Source organism: Capricornis sumatraensis, chromosome 5 (assembly GCF_032405125.1).
Source record: "Capricornis sumatraensis isolate serow.1 chromosome 5, serow.2, whole genome shotgun sequence".
Classification (NCBI taxonomy): domain Eukaryota; kingdom Metazoa; phylum Chordata; class Mammalia; order Artiodactyla; family Bovidae; genus Capricornis; species Capricornis sumatraensis.
Window position 1 is genome coordinate 15,349,713 of NC_091073.1, and position 21,162 is coordinate 15,370,874.

At 37.8% G+C, this 21,162-nt stretch overlaps 1 protein-coding gene across 1 annotated transcript in view; it reads left to right on the top strand.

The window, feature by feature from the left end:
* VPS50 (VPS50 subunit of EARP/GARPII complex) overlaps positions 1–21,162 on the top strand; it is a 136,365-nt gene that overhangs the window by 20,036 nt on the left and 95,167 nt on the right. The window contains exons 3-9 of the mRNA XM_068972721.1: positions 2,824–2,946; positions 4,280–4,351; positions 6,548–6,601; positions 7,384–7,454; positions 8,426–8,543; positions 8,628–8,663; positions 10,441–10,523. Of these exons, the coding sequence (XP_068828822.1) occupies positions 2,824–2,946; positions 4,280–4,351; positions 6,548–6,601; positions 7,384–7,454; positions 8,426–8,543; positions 8,628–8,663; positions 10,441–10,523 (557 nt within the window). The remainder of the gene's footprint in view (positions 1–2,823; positions 2,947–4,279; positions 4,352–6,547; positions 6,602–7,383; positions 7,455–8,425; positions 8,544–8,627; positions 8,664–10,440; positions 10,524–21,162) is intronic.

Here is a 21,162-nt window from a genome sequence, read left to right on the forward strand (position 1 = left end):
GAGAGGGTGTTTTACAGGGACATGGCGCCAGGCATTTGTTTTGGCTGAATTCTGCTATGTGTGCTGTGTTTCTTTTTCTGCCTTTCCTGATTTTTCTCTCTCCCTCCCTTCCAGGTTACTTAGTCCAGTGTTTAAGTGTTACATGTCACTTCTTTGAAATTATTTTGAGTCTGTCTGCTCTCAGTGATATAATTGCTTAGTGTTCTACGAAGGAATGGCATTTGACCTTTTATATACATACATAGACTGTGCTTTTTTTTTTTTTTCTTACAGATACATCACCTTTGTGAAATGAGCATTTGTGAGATACTTATAAATCATGTTTTCCCTCTGACATTCTTAATAACTTTGGATATTTGTTTCACTGTCATTTGGAGTGTGTGTGTATGTCCTTTACAGATGGAAAGAAAATTAGGCATGAGGAGACTAAGTTGATATTAATTAAGGTTAATAGCCGAGTTGCAGCTAAAACCTGTGTCTTTCCCTTTAGATTAGTCAATAGGTGGTACATATAGGGAGAAGCTCAGCATGGAGTTAATGCCATATACACATTTTGAGATGACACTGCTGATTCACTGCAGTCTATTTGAATTTCCAACTTGTTTCACATCTGAGCGTTTTCATTCTTAGAAACTTTTGTAATCTTCAGTTTTTTTTTGCTGTGTGAATAGTCCCAAGTACATTTATTTGCCAGTGGTGCTGTGGAATTCCTAGGGAGGCATACCCTCGCTCGGGCTTTATTCCTTCCCTCAGCTTGCGGTATCTGAAGCTGGTTATTTCAAATGCCTGTGCACCTTTAGGGAGGGAGAGTGCCAGGAGTTTCTGATCTCTTTTTCTATTTCATGTCTCACTGTCAATTCAGATTTCCACTGTATTCAGGGAGGTGGCCTGTGGATATGTTAACTAGTTGGAACCCTTCCGCAAATAGTGTGGGTTTAACACAAGTCTGCTGAAACTCTTCTGTGCTGTTGTCCAAGGTGCTGCACAACTGAGTGTGCTGTAGATAACCCCCTACCAGGATACAGCTCCCGCTGTTACCATGCTGGACTTCTTACTGCACTGATTGTATCTAATCACAGCAAAGTCAGTGATGGCGGTATCTTTAACCTTTTCATTTTTTTGATTAGTGTATTTTTATAAGTTGAGTTTTGGTACTGAAGAAGCATTTTCTTTTTCATGCACTTTTAATTCTGCAGGTTTAGTTTTTATGATTTTACCTTCTCTTTTCAATTTATCAGAATTTTAAATGTGAACAGTTAACTATTATCTTAAGTTTCAGGTTTATTGCTCTAATATCTTCTTTTAGCTCGTGTCTACTGAGAGGAAATAATTTTATAGTAATTGTATAAATTTAAGATATAAATTAAAATCTTAAAGATATATAAGCTAGGCTCTTCCTTTTTTTCTTTTCTACAAATGAAAACTATGCCCTGCAATAAAATAATCTAGAGTGTCTCTACTTGGAAACTTTGGTCCTCAAATTAACCATATAATTTTTGTATGTTTAATTAGTAGTGATTCATTAAAAGTTTTTGTCAAATATTATTTTGATTGTAAAATGATTTTAAATATCGATTTCTTTTTGTGTACTTAAATCTTTTAGATCAATTTGAATAAAGCCAAATGATTAAATTATATGTCTGTAACAATGTTTTGATTAATTAATGTGGCAGAGAGTGGGTATCTTTATTATTGAAATTTCCTAGTTAACTGAAGTTTTATCCAATTATGCAGTGAACTTGCATAGGATAAGGACTTGTCTGTTAAGCTCTTTATGGTTGCATATCCATAGAAGGCCCATAATGTATCTTTAGAAAGCAAGCAGTTTGTCAGAGCTTTAGGTTCATAATCGGTTCATTAATTATAGTATCAGTACACTTTGAAGGAAGCCTCATGGGAGTACAGAAGTAACCTTGTGAACCTTTTTTCTTTTTTCACCTATTTATTTGTTTTTGACTGTATTGGGTCTTAGTTGTGACACTCAGGATCTTGCGTTGCGACCTGCAGGCTCTCTAGTTACAGCTTCTGGGCTCAGTTGCCCCACCCTGGGTATATGGGATCTTAGTTCTCCAACCAGGGGTTGAACCTGAGTCCTCTGCCTTGAAAGGCAGATTGTTAACCTCTGGACCACTAGGGAAGTCCCTTGTGAACCTTTTGTGGAACAAGTTTTTCTTAGCCAAGCAGTGAGATTTTCAGCAGAAAATCTGTTCAGGGTTCCAATACTGATTGTGAAAGCCATTGAAATGTTACCTGGTTATCTGTTGTGAGAGGGCTTCCCTGGAGGCTCAGATAGTAAAGAATCTGCCTGCAGTGCCAGAGACCTGAGTTCAGTCCCTGGGTCGGGAAGATCCCCTGGAAAGGGGAATGGCTACCCACTCCAGTATTCTTGCCTGGAGAATTCCGTGGACAGAGGAGCCAGGTGGGGCTTCATGGGGTCACAAAGAGTCGGACACGGCTGAGCGAGTAACACACTTGAGATGAAGAAACTGTGTGTATATATGATAGATACTAGGTAGTCACCTTTTTTTCTTTTTGTTTAGCATCTGAATTTTCTCAACTACTAGTTGATATACCAGGAATTGAAAATAAAATCCAAATCTTCAAGCTGGCTAGTGTTTTCCTCCAATAGATGGGTGGTTCTTAGTGTTTGACTTTTTCCTAACTTTACACAAACTTTCTTCTTGTTTCCTGTCAGTTTGTCTCCTTGGTCAGTGTTTCCCAGGAGATTTGTCAGGCTCAAGACAGATGATTATTTATTTCTGTGTAGATAGAATTATAGCAACTACAAGTGCTATAATTTTTTTGTTTTGTTTTCCCTTGAAGGAGGAATTCCGAGAACTTCGAGAACAACCTAGTGACCCTCAAGCTGAACAAGAACTAATTAATAGCATTGAACAAGTGTATTTTTCTACAGATTCATTTGATATTGTTAAATATGAACTGGAGGTAAAAAAAATTCATTAAAACCTATCTAAAGCCAATTTTGTTCAGTGATTTAAATTTTTGAGTGAAATATGAATGGTTTTTCGGATCATTGTATTTATTTTTGATACTAGGACCGATCTGTGGTAACCACATTGTGATTAAATGAACTTTCAACATTGTCACAAAAAAGATGAGATTATTTTTTTAAATGTAAGGTTAAGTGCAGCTGTAGGATATTGGCCCAAGAAACATTTTTGTATTTTTCGTTTTTAACTCTCAGCACACAATTATGTTAGTGTACTGCCTCTGTCTTATTTTACGTTGGCTAAATATGTTTAGGAAAGCTCTGAGACTTTTAATCATGAAAGTATATTTACATCATTATTCAGTTGTGATAAATACCCCTGTGCCATAATGTTTATAACTTTGGCATTTTAAATTTATAAGAATTAAAAAAAAGAATAGTAAAATTTGGGTTTTAGGTGAAACCAAATGCTGTATGCATGCATGCTTCATATGTAGTACCTAGAGTTAGCACCCAGCTTATTTGGAAGTTTCATCACCAGTTGCCTGAGGTCTAACCTGGTATTTCCCCATCTTCACCACGGCATGCATTTTTGTTAGTTCCCACACTGTCCTCTGGGCTTCCCTGGTGGCTCAGATGGTCAAGAATCTGCCTGGAATGTGGGAGACCTGGGTTCGATCATTGGGTCAGAAAGATCCCCTGGAGAAGGGAATGGCAACCCACTCCAGTATTCTGGCCTGGAGAATCCCATGGATGGAGGAGCCTGGCGGGCTGCAGTCCATGGAGCTGCAAAGAGTCAGACACAGCTGAGCGACTACACTTTCACTTTCACACTATTCTCCGGAGTATGTATAATCTGTGTCTTCAAATAACCATCACTATCACACTACACATGTAGGGGTTAATTTCCATTCATAGTATTTCAGAGGGGAAGTAGGTTTTGAGGTCTCTCGTGGATGAATAGGGAGATACTAGTGGCTGGTAGAGTGGGGAATTAGGATTAGGAACTTTCTCACATTCTCCTGTTATAGGCATTGGAAGCAGAGTTTCCCAGCTTAGGGGCCAGGAGTCCCCACAGAGGTGGAATTCCCAGGAGGTTGGAGATGGTGGCAGTGGAGATAGCAGAGGGAGGGTGGAGCTTGAACCCCAAAGGGTTAGTGCCACAGATACAGGCTGGTGTCTGGGGTCTAGTGTGGAGGTTAGGAGGATGGGAGGAGTGGGGTGTGACACTGTTTTGTATGTGCAGATTGTAATTCCTGACTTAGGTGTGCAGGGAAGTGAAACTATTGATTTTTTTTCACTCTTTATTTATGGATTTTTTCCTTTTAGAAGCTCCCTCCTGTTCTCAATTTGCAAGAATTAGAGGAGTACAGAGACAAATTGAAACAACAGCAAGCTGCAGTAAGTAAAAAACACATTTCTGACAAAACTGTAAAGGAAACACAACAGAGAGGTGTAATGTTTACAGGTTTTATGGTTTCACTAATACACTAACGTTTTAAACAAATCTTATTATTTGACATGACTTTGACGCAAATGATACATTTATATATATTCAAATGTACTATTCAGTTCCCTTCATATTACTTTGATAGATTTGCTTCTAGAACTTGGTGTTCTTTCTCTGGAATCCTGAACATGATGAAAGAATTTTGAATTTATTTTTTTCAAATTACTAAGTACCCGCTTAGATTGCTCCTTGTCACATGGTGTGTGACTTTCCTATCCATAGTTTTTTTTTTTTTAACCCACAGTTTTATGATAGATAGAATGTTATTATATCAGAGTAGAGGTTCCCACTTCTAGTCGAAAGGTCCAAAGAGAATACAGAGTTAAGATTCAGAAAGTCTGAACTGCTTTCACTATTAATCGTGTGACATTGGGCAAGTCACTTTGCCTTGCTAAATCTCTTGTGTCATTTGTGAATTAGTGGGCTAGGCCTGCATTTTACCTAATGATGTAAAATTCTGTGATTTTCTGTTTTCTTTGTGTTAGGCTGAATTCCTTTTATAAAACCCAGACTGTACTGTAGGAGATTAAATAATGGTAGTAAGTAGTCTTGTTAATTTTTTAATACTGAAAGCAGTAATATGTTCAGCCATTTTAATTTAAGATATGATCTTTAATAATACATGAGACAAATAAAGGAAGATATACTTCCGTATCTTTTGTGTTATATCCAGAGGCCTCAGTGGGTGCTGGGATCTCCTAGAGGCTGGTAGCAGTAGCGTGGGGAAGGGCCCTCAGCAGCAGAGGGTTGTGTAGTAAAAGCATGTTGCTGTTATGGAGACTTTGAGTTCAGTGGATGGTGGCACCTTTTGCCTTTTGGTCTCAGCGTGTTTTAATGTGTACTCCCCCCTCTTTGTAACTCATGTGGTAGTATTCTTTTGGGAATGAATCCCACCACAAGGGCCATGTAGCACAGGGGCCTTTGGAATTTGATCAACCTGGCCTTGAACCGTGACCTTGCAGCTTACTGCAGGTGAATTATTACTGTGTCTAAGATTACACCCCCTGGAAAATAAGGAAACGTGTCACCCATTTCAGTAGACTGTCCTAATTACTAATTGAGGTAATGCAAGAAAAGCACTCAGCACACTGCCTGGTGCCGTGGAAGCTGACAATAGCCACATGGTCTATTTAAAACAAGAAAAATGGAAAAACCTGTAACAGAAAAAGCAATGAACACACACAAATGCATGAACGAATGACTCAGAAAATGCTTTGGTAAGATTAAGTGGGTTTCTGTCTGTGTACATCTCTACAAGTTCCTGTCTAAACAGATGTGCACGAATTCAGAGCAGATTAAGGAAACCTGAAAGAATGAATGTAGCAGTTGAATGCGTGTGTAGTGAGTGGTTTGTCCTCAGCCGCATTGGGGCAGGGGATACGATTGTGTTTCTTGAGCAGATGGTCACTAACTGCCTTCTGTGCCCCTCCGCGTGGTCACGGTCATTGCTGGTCATGGGACCCCTGCAGTGCAGTGCTGCAGAGGCCCCTGCGATTGTGAAATAAGAAACTTGTGTTGCCGATCATTAGAGTTCGACATTGCATACACTCTCGTTATTCATGAAACTGACCAAGAAACCTTCGGTACCTTCATAGCACTCCAAAAAGCACATTTTTGGTTTTTCAGAAGTAGCGGACCAAATTGCTGTTTGTCTTCTTGTGCACTGCAAACAGTTTAAAGGGGACAAGGATATTTTCTGTTTCCCAGATAGTATTTCCATAAATTGAATAGTTTAACCTTTTTTTTTTATCTTAAGAAGTCTGTCCTTTGAAAGCAAATCTGGTACCCTTAAAGACGGATAGACTTTTGCACATATTAGTGAAGTCAAATAATGATACTCATGTTATTAACAGTAATAATGACTGTTTATTGAGTTTCTATTAAGGACCAAGTATTGTGCTACGTGCTGTAACTCTTTTACTAAACTCATGGCCAGAGACGTGTGTGGCCATAGCATGCCAGAATCTGCTGTAGGAGTGATTGAGAAGCCCTGTTGAATGTTCTTGCTAAAACTTTAAATGTCAAATGTAATAGGAAGCATGAGGCTTTGTCTTTTATTTCCTTTGTTTGATTGCATGTTCTTCCAGGTCTCTAAAAAAGTAGCAGATTTAATCCTTGAAAAACAGCCTGCTTATGTCAAGGTAGGATAATATTTGTTATTTTTAAAGTAAAATATTAAAAATGTTTGAGTGACTTATGCTTGGAATTTGAAATATTCTTTTGTCTGTAGTTTATAGCAACATATTAACTGTATTTGGGTTGTATTTGTATATGGTTTTTTTCTCCCATGTGGGGAATTCACCAAACTATGAGAAGTGAAAGAGTTTTTATATCTAACTCTGGTCTGTTTGGTTTTCCTAACTGGAGAACAGCCAAGGAAAATTGCTTCTGTGTGTTTTGTAACTCAGATCATCAACAGTGATGGGTCATTCTGCCTTTAAAATATGATAAAATTGGAACTGTCTCTTTGAATCTGCCTTTTCATCAAAAAAGCAGAGACTTCAGAATGCACTGAGATATCTGTGTTCAAACGAAGCCATTCACTATAAAAGCATCTTAGCAAACAAGTCACGTTTGCCGTATTTGTTATTATCTTTTGAAGTTCTCTTGGATAGAAACATTTAAACGAATATATCATTAGTATTTATTTATGCCCATCTAAAAGAGGGTGGGTCTAGATTTCCTTACAAGCAATCCTGCCTAAATATTTTGTGACATGCCATGATGAAAATCAATTCAAAGTAGTTATCTAAAATGATTTTTATGAAAAATATACCAGCATTGTACAAGTTCAGGTATCTTTGTTGTTACTTTGCTTATCAAGCAGGCTTCTTTTGAAACCCACTAAAGTTTTTGTTAGAGAACCAATAAGAAAGAAAAATAAAATGCCTTGCACAGTAACCTATACCTCGTCTTTCCATAGGAACTTGAAAGAGTTACTTCATTACAAACAGGTCTTCAGTTAGCTGCTGTTATCTGCACCAATGGGAGGAGGTATTGTGTTTGATGATGCTTTGTTCTTTAAGCTAAATAAGATTTAAGAGAAACTGTCTTGGAAAATTGAGTTTTAAAATTATGATTGTGGTTTCTAGAATGCCATTCATTAACTGAACCTACATAATGATCTATAAACTGCCCTAAGAAGGTGTGTGGGAAATGTTTTAAAATCTAGTTAGGGATTAAAAATATTAGGTTTTTTTTTTTTTTAAATGTGGGCCATTTTAAAAGTTTTTATCAAATTTGTTACAATGTTGCTTCTGTTGTTTATGTTCTGGTTTTTTGGCCCTGAGGTATATGGGATTTTAGTTCCTTGACCAGGGATCAAACCTACACCCCCTGCTTTGGAAGGTGAAGTTTTTAACCACTGGACTGCCAGGAAAGTCCCCAAATATTAGTGTTTTTGTATTGCTTAAATCAGTGCTTCTAAAACTGTCTTTGGTGAAGGACCAGCCTTTTTTTTTTCTCTTTAATTTTCAACATGTTACAGATTGTTGTTTTTATAAAATGCAATAAAAACAAATTGCTAGAATAAATTAAAAAAAAAGACAAACACATATAAAATACAGTTTCATTTTTTCTATTATCAGATTCATTAAGCATAAAATTACCATGTCAACTTTTGCTCTGTGTGTTTAAAATTTTTTTGGTTAGAGTCATCAAGCATAAAATTGTTTCGTCAACTTTTGCTCTACATGTTTCTAAATGCTTGCTCTCAATTTCTGTACTTTTCCTGTGATGAACTAGTAACAGTTTGAAGTTTGGTAGCAGTCCACCTACCACTCTGGTAATGCTGGTTTATTTTGAGCTATTGAACAGATCGGTCAATCTGTTCAATCGGTCAGAGGACTCACAATCCCCATTTTTAAGAGCAGTCCAGGATACTGTCTCATTAACTGCCTAATTGTTCTGTGTGTATAGTGTTCTTATTCTAGAAAAACTGAACTATTTATTGCTCACTTTTACAGACACTTGAATATTGCAAAGGAAGGTTTTACTCAAGCTAGTTTAGGCCTCCTTGCAAATCAGAGGAAACGTCAGTTGCTGATTGGACTTCTGAAATCTCTGAGAACGATAAAAACATTGGTATATACCAGTTCCTTTTTAAAAATTAAAACTTAATTTTACGGTTGAAACAGGTTTTACCTTTGCATTTCTGTTATTTTTCAGCAAAGAACAGATGTCCGCCTAAGTGAAATGCTGGAGGTAAGTTTACAAGGCTTGGAAGTTTGGTGCTCCTCATAATATTAGAGAATTATTGTGAAAAAAACTCAGATGTGCATTTTTCTCACATTGGTGTATGGTGTAAAGAGCATTTTTAGACAGTAAAGGTCTTACTGTTTCTACTCTTGTGCATCTTTTTCTATTGACATGATAGACTTTGGGGGGGAATGTTCAGTGTGTAAGCAATGTAGGAATGTTAATTTCAGTATGTTTCCATTATATCTGGGCCCAAATAGCAATGAAATTACCTTTTGCATGTAACATAAAGTAGTAATTTGAGGAAGAAGGCATGTATTAGTTATTTTGGTGTCTCATATATATACATATATATTTTTAATTACTAATTTTAAAGACTTTTGGTTGTGCTGGGTCTTTGTTGCTGCACGAGGGCTTTCCCTAGTTACGGCAGACGGCAGCTACTCTTCGTTGTGGTGACTTCTCTTGTTGCCGGGCACGGTCTCTAGATGCGTGGCCTTTGGTAGTTGTGGCATGCAAGCGCACAGGCTTTGCTGCCCTGCCCGTCCCAGACCAGGGACTGAACCTGTGTCCCCTGCATTGGCAGGCAGATTCCTATCCACTGGACCGCTAGGGAAGCCCTCATATGTATACTGATTTTCTGAGTGAGCCGTCTGTTTTCTCTTCAGTGGCTTTCTTAGCATTTTTATATACTTCTGTTACAAGGTTCACCAAGGCCTAATGTGTTACGTGTGTTTCCCCATAATTCTCAAGCACGTTTAGGTAGGTACTTTGTCATGATCGCAGCATCCCCTATGGTTTGAATTGCCTTTGTTGAATTTAGATATGAACTTAAGGAACATTTTTTTTGTAATGGTTTTCTGTTTAATCACTGTATTACTTTTAAACTATTACCACTAAACTATGGTTTAAGAAATCCATATGAAAAATTAATTTGGCAGTAAATTACTCTGTTCAGGTGTTAAAAATATCCTGAGGCCATTAATGAATATTTCACTTTATTTTCCAAATGTATTTAAGAATATTTATGGATTCATTGATGGTAAAACTGTTGAATGTTGATTGCGAGTAGAATAAAATAGGAACATTTTTTATATAAACACGACTGAAAGAAGATATGTTAACAGTTAAAGAACTCCTTCTCTCTGAAGCAGCTTATACTTCTGTGTAGGCTTTACTCACATGTCATGGTCTCAGAGGGCTATTACTGTGTATTTATGGGCATAACGTATTTTTTTCCATGCTACATTTTAGGTCTGGAGCTAGTTGCTTTGCCATATTTTACTATTTATCTGTTGTTGGTATTATAATCTTTGAGAAGAATTAAAGCTTTCTGGTAGTGTAACTTTTAGATAGAGTGTGAACCGAGGTTTATCCTTTTCAGAGGCTTTTAAAAATGATTGTTGTTTTTGCCTGCACTGGGTCTTCATTGTTGTGCGTGGGCCTTCTCTAGTTGTGACAGGTGGGGCTACTTTCTAGTTGGGGTGCACAGGCTTCTCACGGCCTTGGCTTCTCTCGTTGCGGAGCACAGGTTCTAGGCGCTGGCTTTAGTACTGTGGGCTCAGTAGTTGTGGCTCAGGGCCCCTAGAGAACAGGTTCAGTAGCTGTGGTGCATGGGCTTAGTTGCCCAGCGTATGTGGATCTTCCCGGACCAAGGATATAACCCGGGTCCCCTGCATTGCAAGGCAGAGTCTTAACCACTGGGCCACCAGGGAAGCCCCTTTTCAGAGTCTTTTAAGAAAAATGTTTCCATCCTAATGACTTCTGTTGTTGCTCTCTCCAGGAGGAAGACTATCCAGGAGCTATTCAGCTGTGCCTGGAATGTCAGAAAGCTGCCAGCACTTTTAAACATTACAGTTGCATAAGGTAAGCTAACATCAAATTTTTAAAGCTGACTCTGCCATCAGTTTTAATATAGGAGTTGTGTAATATACAGTGTTAATAAACATTGAAAATTACTAAGTGCTGTATCCTAGTTTAGCTTTCTTGTTTATAAATGGGCCGTACAGTAAAATAGGACTTCCTTGATGGTGCAGATGGTAAAGCATCTGCCTACATTGTGGGAGACCTGGGTTCAATCCCTGGGTCGGGAAGATCTCCTGGAGAAGGAAATGGTAACCCACTCTGGTACTCTTGCCTGGAAAATCCCATGGACAGAGGAGCCTGGTAGGCTACAGTTCATGGGGTCAAAAAGAGTCAGACACGACTGAGCGACTTCCCTTTCACTTTTCACTTGCACAGTAAAATAACAATTCTTAAGGTTTGAAAGATCAGATAGATACTTTTGAATCCTGTTTCCTGTGACATCATTGTAACTATTCTTTTCATATTTTTTCCAGTCTTACTGATTTCATTTTTATGCAGTAGTAGAGAATAAATTCATCTGTTCCTGTCTTCATTGCACCTCTTGGGAATTCTTCCTCCTTAACTTTGCCCAGCTTATAAATATTGAGAGTGTTGTCACAGTTTGTTTTTCAGATCCAGATGGTTCAACTGTTGGCTCATCATGATAAGAATTCTTTTGGAAAATTTAAAAGCGATGTGATTGCTTATGTAATTGTTGTCTTTGGAATGTTTAAGTGATTATGTAATTAACGTTTTATATCTCCTCTTTGTTAATGTATTACATCTTCTGTTTGTTTGTGAAATGTGCTGTCTGAAAATAGCTGCTGTATCTTCTGCTCTGAGTGCTCACTTTTTAAATGGATTTTGATCTGTTTAAAATGAAGCTTTTGCATTAGCTGTGACAGTACCTCACAGGGGTAGGGGTGGGCTCTAATCCTCATGTGTAATTTCTGTCATTCCTCTGAAACCATCGAAAATAAACATACAGTCTAAGGAAAATAGCGAGGTTTCTAGGCAAGCCCAGTTTCAAATTAGCTTCATACTAACCTAATGTTTGACTAACAGAATGTAGCCTGTTAGTCTCTCATGTATGGAGATTCCAGCTGTCAGTGAGCAGGATGCCCTGATGTTCTAGGTGTTGATTCCTTGTAACTGAAAAGATGAAAGGATTGTGATAGAGAGAGTACAGCTTTGGATTTATTTTATTTTTTTTAATATACTCACACGTAGATCTCTACTGGGTATGGAGTAACTGGATATTTCCCCCTAGAGATGATATTTCTCATGGTTTTTGTTTCTCTAGGATTATGCATTTTGAAGCAACATACTTTTTCTTTGATTAGGAAACACATAGTTGAGTAGCACCAGTGATATTTGGATTGTATCCATTTTGACAGTGATTAACTGTTACTATTAAAAACTTGATTATGTCATTTATATTTATTAGGTTGGATGAATAAAGTATTAGCTCTAGTATGTGAATATACTTGAACCATTTCTAGCAGGGCCTTCTGGCTCCCGAAGAAGCATAACAACCATTTGCTTCATTTCGTGATGATATGTCTGTTAGAATTTCATATTCTAAGTTTCTTTCTGGTTGGCTTAAAATAATTCAGGCAGCTATAAATCTATTGAATGCTTATTATATGCCAGGTGCTTTGTTTTGGAATTGGTTGTATAGTGATGAATCCATAATCAGTATAATCCTTGGTCTTCAAGATGGACTTGGATTGAGGTAGGCACAAGTAAGATGGGGCTTTAGAGAAAAGGAAGTTGAGCATATGGTGGAAGCATTGGGATCTAATTCTCCTTAGGAGTCAAGAAGGAGGTGCAGGAGGGTTTAGCTAAATGAGAGGATGCGGGGTTGTGGATATGAGATTATGGGTATTGTGATGAAGTTCTTGGTTGCAGAGATGTCAGGCAAAATGAGGACTGAAATTATCTATTGTATTTATAGCAACAAAGAAATCAGAGTTGACCTTGTTGGGGACAGAAAGTGAAGTCGCTCAGTTGTGTCCGACTCTGTGACCCCATGGACTGTAGCTTACCAGGATCCTCCGTCCGTGGGATATTCCAGGCAATAGAACTGGAGTGGGTTGGCATTTCCTTCTCCAGGGGATCTTCCCAACCCAGGGGTCGAACCCGGGTCTCCCGCATTGTAGGCAGACGCTGTACCGTCTGAGTCAGTACAGGATGAGGAAATGTTATAAAGAGGAAAGATGTGGAATTGAGAGGGAGAAACCTGAGTGTTTGAAAATCAGTGGGAAAGAGTGAGAGATTGAAAAGAAGAGAGACCATCTTAATAAGGCTTTGTAGGGATTACAGAAGAGATTGACTTTGAAAAGGTCCACTGTTCTTTTATAATAGGAAAGAATGAATGTGGACATCTGGTGGCAAGAAACTGAGATGACATGTTGATACTTTATTTTTTCCATCAATTGCAGTGTTTACTTTAGCTTTGTTAAAGGAAGTATCTTACTTGATGAGAGTTAGCTATAAAAAATGTTTTTGAAAGAAACCCTTATTTGGGTTTTTTTTCAGGCATGAGGTAGCCTCTAAGCACTTTTTCACTTTTAGGTATATAGTGATGTGTGGAGGAGGTGTGACTACACTTATCTCACCTGGTGAAAAGTTTTGAAATTGAAACATCTGTAATGATGATATAAGTTGATCATCGTTTTATTTTAGATGTACAGAATGCAAGGGTCATGCTGTGTTTACATGTCTGAGTCATGCAGGCAGTAATAGGAAAAGGTTGGCATATTCTGGAATTAGATAAAAACAGATGCACAGACACACTGAAATGTCCTAAGGAATTCATTGTAGTGGGCTTTTTACCTTAGGTTTCCTGGAAATTTGTTAGAATTGTGTTTTTAACTTGGCAATTTAGTGACAATGAATTGCTTGGTGGTGATGACAGGCCCTCCAGCAACGATTCTTCTCTTCCACACACAGCGGTGTTCCCTTGTCCTGCCTAACCCAGTCCCCTTCTTGAATCTTCACCTCTTAGGTCACCCATTTGCTCCTAATTGGGAGAACCTAAGCTTCTTCATTTCTTGTAGATCATACGATTTAGGGTATAGCTATAGACTTAATTGATATCTGGGAGAGATTGAGTCCCCAAAAATGAAAGGAATTTTATTCTATTAATAATTTCCTTTTAAGTTTGTGTTTATTAATTAGATGGGCCTTTCTTATTCTATGCATTTTCTTCAGTTCAGTTCAGTTCAGTTCACTCAGTCGTGTCCGACTCTTTGCGACCCCATGAATCGCAGCACGCCAGGCCTCCCTGTCCATCACCTACTCCCGGAGTTTACTCAGACTCACATCCATCGAGTCAGTGATGCCATCCAGCCATCTCATCCTCGGTCGTCCCCTTCTCCTCCTGCCCCCAATCCCTCCCAGCATCAGAGTCTTTTCCAATGAATCAACTCTTCGCATGAGGTGGCCAAAGTATTGGAGTTTCAGCTTTAGCATCATTCCTTCTAAAGAAATCTCAGGGCTGATCTCCTTCAGAATGGACTGATTGGATCTCCTTGCAGTCCAAGGGACTCTCAAGAGTCTTCTCCAACACCACAGTTCAAAAGCATCAATTCTTTGGCGCTCAGCCTTCTTCACAGTCCAACTCTCACATCCATACATGACCACTGGAAAAACCATAGCCTTGACTAGACAGACCTTAGTCAGCAAAGTAATGTCTCTGCATTTTCTTCATTTTTCTCTTTTTCCTCTGGCCTTATGAATACAGTCAATATTGAACCTGTTCTTGAGCTCTCTCATTGGTTCAGACGTAATTCACCAGCACTTTAAATGTTCTTTCCATTTACCTGGAGCTGTGAATTTAGCCAAAGGCAAAATTTAATCTTTTGCTTAGATCTGAGTGATTCAAAAGTGAAAAATCATTTGACATTCTGGTAATCATAGAATAGTAATTAATTTCCAACTGAATTCACACTCATTTTCTTTAACATTTAAATTTATTTTGTATTCCTATTAATGATTAGAGAGTCAAGAAATACTTTTCTTAGCAGGGTCCTTTCAGAGAACCATTCCACAATTCCAAGTGTTTTGGAATTATCAGGTAATATTTGGTGTTTTTGTTTTTATGTTGCAGGCAAATTCATCTGTACAGTGGGTCTATTCATACACTTAATTTTTCCTTAGTAGATTATATGTTCCTCTCTTCTTTCCTAATCACATCGCTCCTTTATTGGAAATAAAATATTTGATAGAAGGCAGAGACTCTGTGGCCTTAGGAGTAGATTACATGGAACAAGTGAGGGTGAATTCTTATGATTCTGAAAGTAGAAAAAGCATTTACAACTTTGCTTCTGCATAAAAAGGCACTGACTGTATACCTAATAAATTCAGGTTACATGACTGTGTAGTTTAATACATGAAGTACCAAGTAATTTGGTATCTTGCTTAATGTGCTGTGTTTCAGCATGACAGAGTTATATGGTTAGGATTGATCAGGAATAGGAATCAGTGTGTTTATCGTGAAGTATGTGTGAATAAAGCATTTGATTTCTTTATCACTTGAAATTTATCTAGATTAGTTTCATGAAAAGTTACTAAAAGTCAAAACTTCTTTATTGCTTTTTAAAATTCCCTTTGAAAGAAACTGCCTGAATGAATCTTGGAGCATGCTAGATTATGCACCAAAAAGTTCATGCACCACCTGAACTAGTTTTGAGTACTGCATTTTAACGTAGACAGCTGTATTTAATTTCTGATAATCTTAAAATGTCCTTTTTTTCCCCCTCAGATGATGATCTTGGCAGTTGAAAGAAAATTGTAGGTTGTAGACCCTTAAATCATTGAATAATGAGTATAGCCTTTAGGTACAAGGACAGCAGTACTTTGTCTCCCCAGGTGTCTCAGTGGTAAAGAATCCACCTGCCAAGCAGGAGACTTGGGTTTAATTCTGTGGATCAGGAGGATCCACTGGAGAAGGAAATGTTGGCAACCCACCCCAGTATCGTGCCTGAGAAATCCCATGGGGAGAGGAGCCTGGCGGGCTATAGTCCATGGGGTCGCGTAGAGGCAGACATGACATAGCGACCTAACAACAAACAACAGCAGTATTAGGCACTGTTCTTCTCCTGAGGCCCTTGATTCCATCTTAGCAAGCAGTGTCTGCTCGCTCTTTCTTTACCCTCGGGCGAGGGGAACCCAGGAGCCTCACCTGGAGTGATGAACAGTGAGTGTTTCTGCAGGATCACCCGACCTGTTCAGCTAGACTCACATGTAGGTCTGGAGTCCCTGCTGCTTGGGCTGAGTTATTGGCACCATGCTATTCTGACACCACCTCTTTTCTTATCTTTTATCTTGTTCTCCTCTGCCTTCCTCCTCCAGGCAGTGCCATTTAAAATTAATGTAAAGTGAAATCTACATAAAACATGACACTTGAACAAAATGGTCTTAAAAGGTGAAAGTTTTTCTTTCTGCCCACCCATCCTTCCCTTTCCTACTCCCTAGAGTAAACCATTTTTACAGCTTAATTTTCATCCTACCAGATTTCATTGTAATTTAAAAGATTACATTATAATAATCTTTTCCTGATTTATCGATGTAGATAGTTCTCGATAACTCTGTTTACTCCCCTTAATAAAAAGCAATAAGAGATAGGCATGTGGTGTACTTCCTTTTACTTCTTTTCACTTCTCCATCTTCCAGGTTTTGTTAGTGAAACTGTTATTTCTACTTGGTCAAGTTTATAACATTTATAAATCTCTGTTTTTTTCTAATAGGTTACTTCTAAAAAATTAATAGAAGTCATTTTACTATATTATGGATATTTAAATATTATTATCTGCAGAACTGAGTGGTTGGATGTATGAAAAAGGAAAAATAATCCTTTGTCTCTAAATGAAAATCCAAATCCATAGTGTTTTTCTGTTTCTGTTGAACATTTTTCACTTTTGTAGGTCCTACTCAGCTTCTGTCATCTTTGTAATATTCCATTTTTGTGCATTTCTTTGTTGTGTGTTGTTAGTTACCTCTTGGAAAATTTTTTTAATACAGGATACTTAGGGGGTAAATTTTCATATTTTGAAATGACCTTAATTTAGCCCATTCATGCAGGAGGAAAAGGGGGCATCAGAGGATGAGATGGTTGGATGGCATCACCGACTCAATGGACATGAGCTTGAGCAAACTCCAGGAGCTGGTGATGGACAAGGAAGGCTGATGCGCTGCAGTCCAAGCAAAGAGGCAGACACAACTTAGCAACTGAATGACAAATGATTGAAAGAAAAATTATTTTTTTTCCTTAAAAAATGGAAGGCATTGCTTAGCTGTCTATTCCAGCCTCCTGTTTTGAAGGGCAGAGTCAGATACTACTCTCTTTCTCATTTTACCAAAGAAATGATGTCTTTCTTTTAGAAATTTTAAGGACTTTTCTTTTTTTTTCACTTGATCTAAAATTTCACCGGTCTAGAAAAGTCCTGTCTTAGATTCTTTACTCTTAGATGATGAGACAAGAATGAAGTATTTATTTATTGCTTAACTACCTGAGATGCTATGTTTGCTTGTTATACCAAGAGGTTGTGAAATGTACTTGTTCTGTAGGAGTTGGTGAAGCAGGCAGTTAACAGGCAGGACTGTGGGGTGATATGCCAGTTAAGAGCACAGAATACAGAAACAGAAGCCATCAGAGATGCTCCGGCTGTGAGTGGCTCACTGCCCATACCCCCGTGGGAATGGGGGATCCTGACATTTATAGGAGTGGGAGTAGGAGCTTGGCACCATTATCCAAGGCAGCACTGACAATACAGTAATTCTAAATTAGATTTTAATAAGGCCTCCTCACTAAAGCTTTAGTCTTCAGTGTTTAAAACCTGTACACCTGTGATGGATTCATGTCAATGTATGGCAAAACCAATACAGTATTGTAAAGTAAAATAAAGTAAAAATAAAAATGTTTTAAAAAAATTGAGTAAATAAGTAAAAGCTTTGGGAGTTAAAAAAAAAACAAACCTGAATCATGATAATAGTGATAATGATGATATAATTTTTGAAAAATTTTGGACTTTAATATATATCAAGCACTGTACTTATTTTTTATCTTTTAAAGATATTTAAACATCTTTTATTTAAAAATAATGTTCCTTATTTTTTCCTATTTAGCGTTAACAAAATATTCCTTAGGTGGTAGTGTTTTCTCTTTTGTAGATGAGGACATTGATGCTCTGTAAAACGAGTGGCAAAGGCAAGATTTAAATTCATATCTTTTGGGATACACATCTTGTTGTTCTTACCGCAACTATGGCAGGCCATCTACCAATGTAATAGCTGTTATGTGCAGTGGAAGCTCATGGCCAGTAGGCCAATTTATATTATTTTGCTCCAATCTCTGAAGTATATTCTGACTAGAGTTAACTGTGTTTTTCCTAAACCTATTTCTGCCTGTTGTGTTTGTTACTGTCTTTATATTGCTTGAGTAAATAAACTAATGAGATGAAACAACTTTTTGAAAGTGAGTTGGATGCATTGGAAAAATACAACTTATTGTTAAAAATAAATTTCCTTTTGAATCTTTTGTAGGCGAGACAACTCATAAAAAACTAGGGGATATAAGATCACTGTGATTTGGCATTCAGGTTCTTTTGCATTTGTTTTTAGGTTCCTGCTTCAATTTTGAGAATCTGAAACTTGAAATTGCTGTCAGTTTATTTGTGATCTGGTTCATATGAGACTCAGAGGTTAAAACTGCTGTCAAATGAAAAAACCTTGGCTCTAAGTCAGAAGTGTGTGCGTGAAGTATACTATATACAGTTTTGGTTGAAATATTATGAGCCCATGTCACTTCTCTTGTGTCTGACTCTTTGTGACCCCATGGACTGTAGCCCACCAGGTTCCTCTGTCTTTGGGATTCTCCAGGCAAGAGTACTGCAGTGGGTAGCCATTCCCTTCTCCAGGGGGTCTTCCTGACCCAGGGATCGAACCTGGGTCCTCCCACACTACAGGCAGATTCTTTACTATCTGAGGCACCAGCGAAGCCCTAAAATACTCAGTGCACATAAATATTACTGTCTTAACTTTGATCAGTTGGCCAACTAAAAGGTCTTCTGCCAAACTGTAGCACAGGGCTGTCAGAGGGCCTTTGTGTTTAAAGGACCAGATAATAAATATTTTAAAATTTGCAGACCATAAGGTCTTGTTTGCAGTTATTCAGCTCTGCCCTTGAAGACCAAAAGTGGCATTAGACAATATGTAAACAAATGCATGTGCCTGTGTTTCAGTAAAACTTTTTTCAGAAACATAGCTTCTTGGCTAGATTTGACTCCTGAGCCTGGCTTCTGTTCTGGAATTATAATTCATAGAGTTTGGAAATGTTTTGAACACTTTTAGTGTCCTTAATAATGAACTCTGAACTTTCTATGTGGTGAATGGTTGTATTGTGAGTTAGGTCTGGGATTTGTGAACAGTGTGGACAGAGATCTCAGTTGATTCAAAGTGATCTTGGAGTTCTTTTACAGTTTTTTTTTTTTGTGTGGTTTGAAGGATCCTGTGATACTTGATGGAACCTCAAGTTGTTTGTTTAGCTTCAGTGTGTTTGAAAATCATGTTTTCTCTCAGGTCTGTTGATAAAACTCGGCAGCAGTGAGTAGATTGAAATCCTTGGAATTATATAATACCTCTGATCTAAACAGACTGGAGTTTCTGCGGGCCGTGGGCACACAATATAAATTTGGAAGGATAAATTTTACTTAGGTGTGTTCCAGAGGTTTTAGCATTCTGCTGAATCATATACAAAGATGTGCTAATTGGTTAGCTGGTGTTCAGCATATAATAAAATCTAGAAACTTTAGAGCTTGAAGCAGCCCTTTAGATCCAGCCCACTTCTGTATAGGAAACTGGTGCCCAGAGTTATTAAGAGACTTGTCTTAAATCACCTGGCTTAATAAGAAACCAGGGAAAGTCATTAAGAGGCTGATTACCTCCATACCATCTTGTCTTTCCATACAATCAAATTGCTGTTTTCTAGGACACATTTTGTGAGTTTGTGTCCCAGAGCAGCTACTTAAAAGGAAAGTTAATTATTTATGAATGTTATTTTTAATATTTTCTGTAGTGATTATAAAAATGCCCTCCAAGTTGTTTGAGTCATTCCACTCACTTGCAAATAGCTTTTAATAGCTTTTAGTCTTTCATCTTAGAACTAGTAATTTTTTTGACCATAATATAGCTTTTATTTATCCAAATGTTCATGACTAGGTCCTTTTTACATACTCTGATTAACTGACCCAAATAACTGAAATTCATGTTTCTAAATGATGGCTGAGGATTTCTTTAAAGACCACATTTAATATGTCCACTCCTTAATCTTATTTTTATGTGTATATTTTTAATTAGTAGCCAACTGTTCTCAAACTACAGTTGTAGATTTTGAAAGCATTTTTAAAATTTTATTTTTAATTGGAGGATAATTGCTTTACGATGTTGTGTTGGTTTCTGCCATACAGCAACAAGAATCAGCCATACCTATACATACATCCCTTCCCTCTTGAAAGCATTTTTAATAAAACCAAAATGGTTGATTTATAGATTTTATATTAAAAATTTCTGCCTACCATATACATTACCATGCTTGCATTAACTCTATAGGCTACGAAACCATTTTAACCATAAATAGAAGGAATAAAAGCACCTAGATTTATTATAATATTGTGAATAAACTCTGAAGCCCATTTTTTTCAGTTGAGATGCTGAAGAAGTTGTTACTGTCACCTCTGAATTAGTTTAGATATATTCCTTTTTTCTCCGAACTCAATATTCCCTGAAAGAATATGTTTACGAATTCTGATACTTATTATTCTGAGTGTTCTTGCCTTCTCCATGTCTGTGTCTTCAGCCTTAGTGAACTTCTGAGCGCTGTGGGATAGAGGAGTAGAAACAACGTCTCTGCTTCTCTCTCTCGCTCTTATTTATTTATTTTTCCTTTATTAAGACCCCTGTAGACCCAGAGTCCTGTCTGACTCTTATTCTTCTAAAATGTTCTCCTTTCTTTTTTTTAAATTGAAGTAGAATATGGGGGCTCAAGGAATGATGGTTGAAGTTTGCTGTTTTTTGTTTGAATTGCAAATTTGACTCAGCAGATGTTTATTTCCTGCTCTGAGTCAGGGAGTGAATTTAGTCCTGGGGAATCCCTGGGGAATAAGCCGCAGTCTGCTCTGATAAATAGTCACAGATACTTCTTTACTCTAATTCAGGGTGCTGTAAACACAGCATTGTGTAACTTAAGGAAACAGTTAGGAGAGAGAGACTTCCCAGAAAAAAAGACATTTGGGAATGAGAAAAGGGGAATGTACTTTCTAGCTGTTGTGAACATTATATGCAAGAGCAGAGAGTGGAAAAGCCTGGAGTTTGGGGAACTGCACCTCGTCCATCTGACTAAAATATAGTTGACCCTTGAACAACCTAGGGGTTAGTGGTGCTCACCCTTGGTCCATTCGAAAATCCACATACAGCTTACCTACTTGGACCTCTGAATAGGTGATTCCGCATCTACAGATTCAACCGAGGATCAGGAAGTACCGTGGGATTTACTATTGAAAAACATCCGCTTATAAGTCGACCAGTGCAATTCAAATCCCTGTTGTTCAAGGATCAGCTGTAGAGGCACTGGAAAAAGCATCAACTGCAGAGGCTCTGA